Raw genomic sequence first — 3,696 nt, forward strand, 5'->3', positions numbered from 1 at the left:
GCAAGCAGTACGCCGTCGAGCTTGATCTTATCGCTGCTCAAGTAGCCAGATCTTATGACCGCGATAGACCCACTAATCCCTCCGAAATGCCGCGTCGGTGGCTCAGTATGATCCTTTAGATCCTTGGTGTAGGGAATTAGAATATTTTCATTCCATGTCGTGTGGAAGGATGCACCCTAGTCCACTAGAAATTCATCCCGGCGTGCTGCGTTTGTCGACGAAGCAGGAAAGGCTCCAGCGGGAAGATGGTACGACCCAGTCGGGTCCATATTCCTGCAGACACATATACATATATCACAAACTTATCAAGAACACATTCCTTATATATATCTTTGAGATATAGTGCAGCAGGTACATACGCATCAAATCGTGATAACCCAAACAATCGCTTGTAATGCTCTTGATGAGATAATTCTTGGGGATAAGGCCCCAATGTTTCTTCTTCTTTACAGATTGGGCTCATCCATGTTTTAAAAAGATGGAAGCTCAAAAACAGGACACAGAACCCAGCTACTAGACTGTGAACCCCCCAGCCTGTATACAGTTGCAATATGCAAGCTGCAATGCACAATATGGAAACAATAATCCACCATATGCAATCTACAATAATCCACAATCCAGTAAGTTCAAAGCAAATAGAGATTTATAATGAAATGAATATTTTGTACAATGCAGTAGTTAAGTTCATACCTAATCTTGACATGCCAAACAAGCCTGTGTGCCATCGAGACGATAATTGTCCAGAATTTTGTCCTCCTCTTTTCTCATCATCTTCCTTTTCCCCTTTGCCATTTATTTCTCCAATCTCCTTGATGTCATCTTCATCATTATCATCCATTTCTTCAATCTCTTTTTTGTCCCCGCCCTCCCCCTCCTCATTTATTTCGTTAATATCTCCTCTGGCGGCTCCACTTCCACTGCTTTCTTCCTTGTTTCTAGCTCCGGCCCCTCCTTCTCCACCCCTACCATCTCTTCCACCTCCTACACGCCCTTCAGCTGTGCTATCACCATCTCCATTACCTACACCACCTCCATCTGCTCCATCATGGCGATCGCCTCCACTTGCTCCTCCGTCTCTTATATGCTGTGCATATGAAAAAAAAGAATCAATAGATTGAAGCCTACTCCACGCACCATTGGATAGATGGATGTAAATCAACACTAAATGTGCTCGCAGGATACTCAGGGTCGTTCGAGAAGAGATGATCGAGGTGTGTGTGTATACTCACTTGGCCGACGATGTGTAGAGAATCCAGTATGTACATGCCGTGGCGTAAGCGACCCATGCCAACGATCTTCCCGGTCTTCTTCTCCTTGACGTGGCAAGACGTCGGCTTAAAGACAGTGACCAGTCCATGATCACGAGCCAGCTGAGACACCGACACAACATTCCTTGTGTCGTCCCCAACAACATAGTGGACGCCTGGGAAGTCAAAGCACTCCGTCCGTATAGACCCGCGCCCCTGGACATGCGGGGCGGTGGCGTCATCCCCGCTTGACGGAGCATCTTTGTTGTCCAGCTCCTGAGACTGGAAGTAGCCGCCTTCAAGCAGCAGCGCCAGGTTGGAGGTATGGTGGTTCCACGCGCCGGAGTCCAGAACCCATTCGTGGGGCCCCCACTTCACAAGCCTGCCGCCATGCCCGTGCATGCATGCGCGACATAAATTCATGATCCTGTGGCAAAACTAAAATATAAGACCCTACAAGAGGACAATCGAAAGATTTTCTATTGTTTATAAGTACATAAATTACAAGATGGGGAAGATAGTTTCTAAGAGTTTAAAGTAGGTAAAAGCAGAAATAGAGTACGATTACTGTATTGCTCTCGATGTTATCATTACGTATACGAATATGGTAAATTAATGGCATGTAGTATTTAAGGTAAATAAAAGAATAAGCATTATTTGTCATACTAAGGTGCGAAGCATATTGTGAAAGACGAGGGTGTGATTAATTGTTTGCACCAGTCTTAGCATGCATTAAGACTTATGCAGTACAATCCGAAGCAGCATAAACACATGCAATGCGTTGGCTTTTAGTTGTCTTGCACATGCAATCTGTGTTTAGTCGTATAGTGACATTGTTTGTGGTTGCTCACAGTGTGTTGTATTTTTTATCACCTCCATATGGCTCCATGTATCAATAGAAACAGGGAATGTGAGGATATTCCATTTTGTTGGCACCAATGAGCTTGAGTATCTAATAACATAAAATCTGACATACTAGCTAAGGGCATCCTCAACAAGCAAAAGCAAATCGCCGGCTATAGAAATTAAAAAAAAGGAAAAAATTGTGAGCCCCACAGCAAGGCAAGAGTGGGTCTCGCTCAGCAGAGAGAGTAGATTTATAGGGACCTGTGCGAGCTAGGCGAGGAACTTGTCGCTAGCTATAGTTTTTGACATTCTCTTTCCTCCATGTACAAATAGCTAGCAAAAAGTACCTTGTTGGGGACGTGCTAATGTAATATTTGGTCTACTTTTAGCACAGCAGAGGTTTATATAGGATTCTATGGACAACCAAACAAAGATAAAAAAAAACACCTCAATAGCTTAACTACAGACTAATATAGCCTACCAAATGTATGTATTGTGCATGTGTATAGTTTGTACGTGGATGTCCATACCTGTGGAGGGTTTGTACCGGCACTAGCAGTTGCAGCACCAGTACCAGCGCCAGCACCAGCGTCAGCTGCTGCAGCGACAAAAAAGGAAACAAAATACTCCACAGCGCCACCACCAGCGGCATCAGCTCCAAAGGCACCAGCTCCTGCACCAGCATCAGCCCACTAATGGACCCCAGCCGCCGAACTGCATCATACACGAGCATATATATACCACTCTTGGCGGTTTTGGCTTGGGATGATTTGCCTTCCAATTCTGGTGGTTGTGATGACGACACACCATCTTCTTCTGACAGCTTAGCAGCTTGCATAGACGTCCTGCGTACCCGTTGATGCGGCCTGGATCCCTGGTCTTCAGCCCACAACCCACTGGAACTCATGGTGAAGTCCGCGTAAGACTTGAAGCTAGGAGGATGCTGCGGCGTTGATGCAGGGCAATCGTTCAGACCCGCTGCAACATCCTAGTCTTACGCCCAGGACCCTGGTCGGCACAGCTTCAGAATTCCTGCGTACGCGTTGATGCAAGCACCTGAAATAATCATCAACCAAAGTACGATACAAAGCTAATAAGTCGTCAGTGTCACAGTGTGTGTGTGTGTTTTCCCTTGTTTACTTTTCGCTCCTTTGTTAGATCTAGCTAGCAAAATCGCAAGACCATATGGATATTGTCATCAAATTTTGCTGGGGTGGAGGATTACCATCTGACCACACACACACAAAAAGAAGAAAAAGAAAGGGGAAAAAGGGAGACTTGGATGCCGTATGTGATGAACACTCCTCAAGTTTGTGTGAAACTCGATTAAGCAAAGATCTAAAAGCCGGACTAGTACAAAATCCAATCTTTTTTTACCACGGCGTCGTGGACGGGATTCGATCAGGCAGCAGTCAAGACGGGTCTGTCTGCTCGCCCCGCGGCACCTCCCCCCTAGCAACCTGAGGCTGACCTGCAAGGGCGGCTCAGCAGCACCTGGCCTCTCGCCCGAGCAGCCCAACAAAGCCACCGCCAACTCTCACCAAGCAAGCGGATCGAGTGCGCCCCCGGAGTTCGATCGGCGAGGAGGAAGTGAAGACGGGGT

General features: G+C 46.5%; 1 protein-coding gene across 5 annotated transcripts; it reads right to left on the reverse strand.

Annotated features, from left to right (window-relative positions):
- Positions 1 to 6: 6 nt before the first annotated feature.
- Positions 7 to 3,696, reverse strand: LOC136487161 (uncharacterized). 5 transcript variants are annotated; one of them, XM_066484287.1, is made up of 6 exons: positions 3,565 to 3,696; positions 2,624 to 3,149; positions 1,230 to 1,674; positions 691 to 1,084; positions 360 to 600; positions 7 to 273 (listed from the first exon to the last, which is right to left on the reverse strand). In XM_066484287.1, the coding sequence occupies exons 2-6, from the start codon at positions 2,998 to 3,000 to the stop codon at positions 177 to 179; spliced, it is 1,554 nt and encodes a 517-aa protein (XP_066340384.1). In that variant the 5' UTR covers positions 3,001 to 3,149; positions 3,565 to 3,696; the 3' UTR covers positions 7 to 176. The 5 variants fall into 5 exon arrangements, with proteins under 5 accessions (XP_066340384.1, XP_066340383.1, XP_066340385.1 ...); XM_066484286.1 differs by having other exon boundaries at positions 2,624 to 3,125; positions 3,471 to 3,692; XM_066484288.1 differs by having other exon boundaries at positions 360 to 558; positions 3,471 to 3,692.

The sequence above is a fragment of the Miscanthus floridulus genome, chromosome 10, assembly GCF_019320115.1.
Source record: "Miscanthus floridulus cultivar M001 chromosome 10, ASM1932011v1, whole genome shotgun sequence".
In the NCBI taxonomy this organism is placed as follows: Eukaryota; Viridiplantae; Streptophyta; class Magnoliopsida; order Poales; family Poaceae; genus Miscanthus; species Miscanthus floridulus.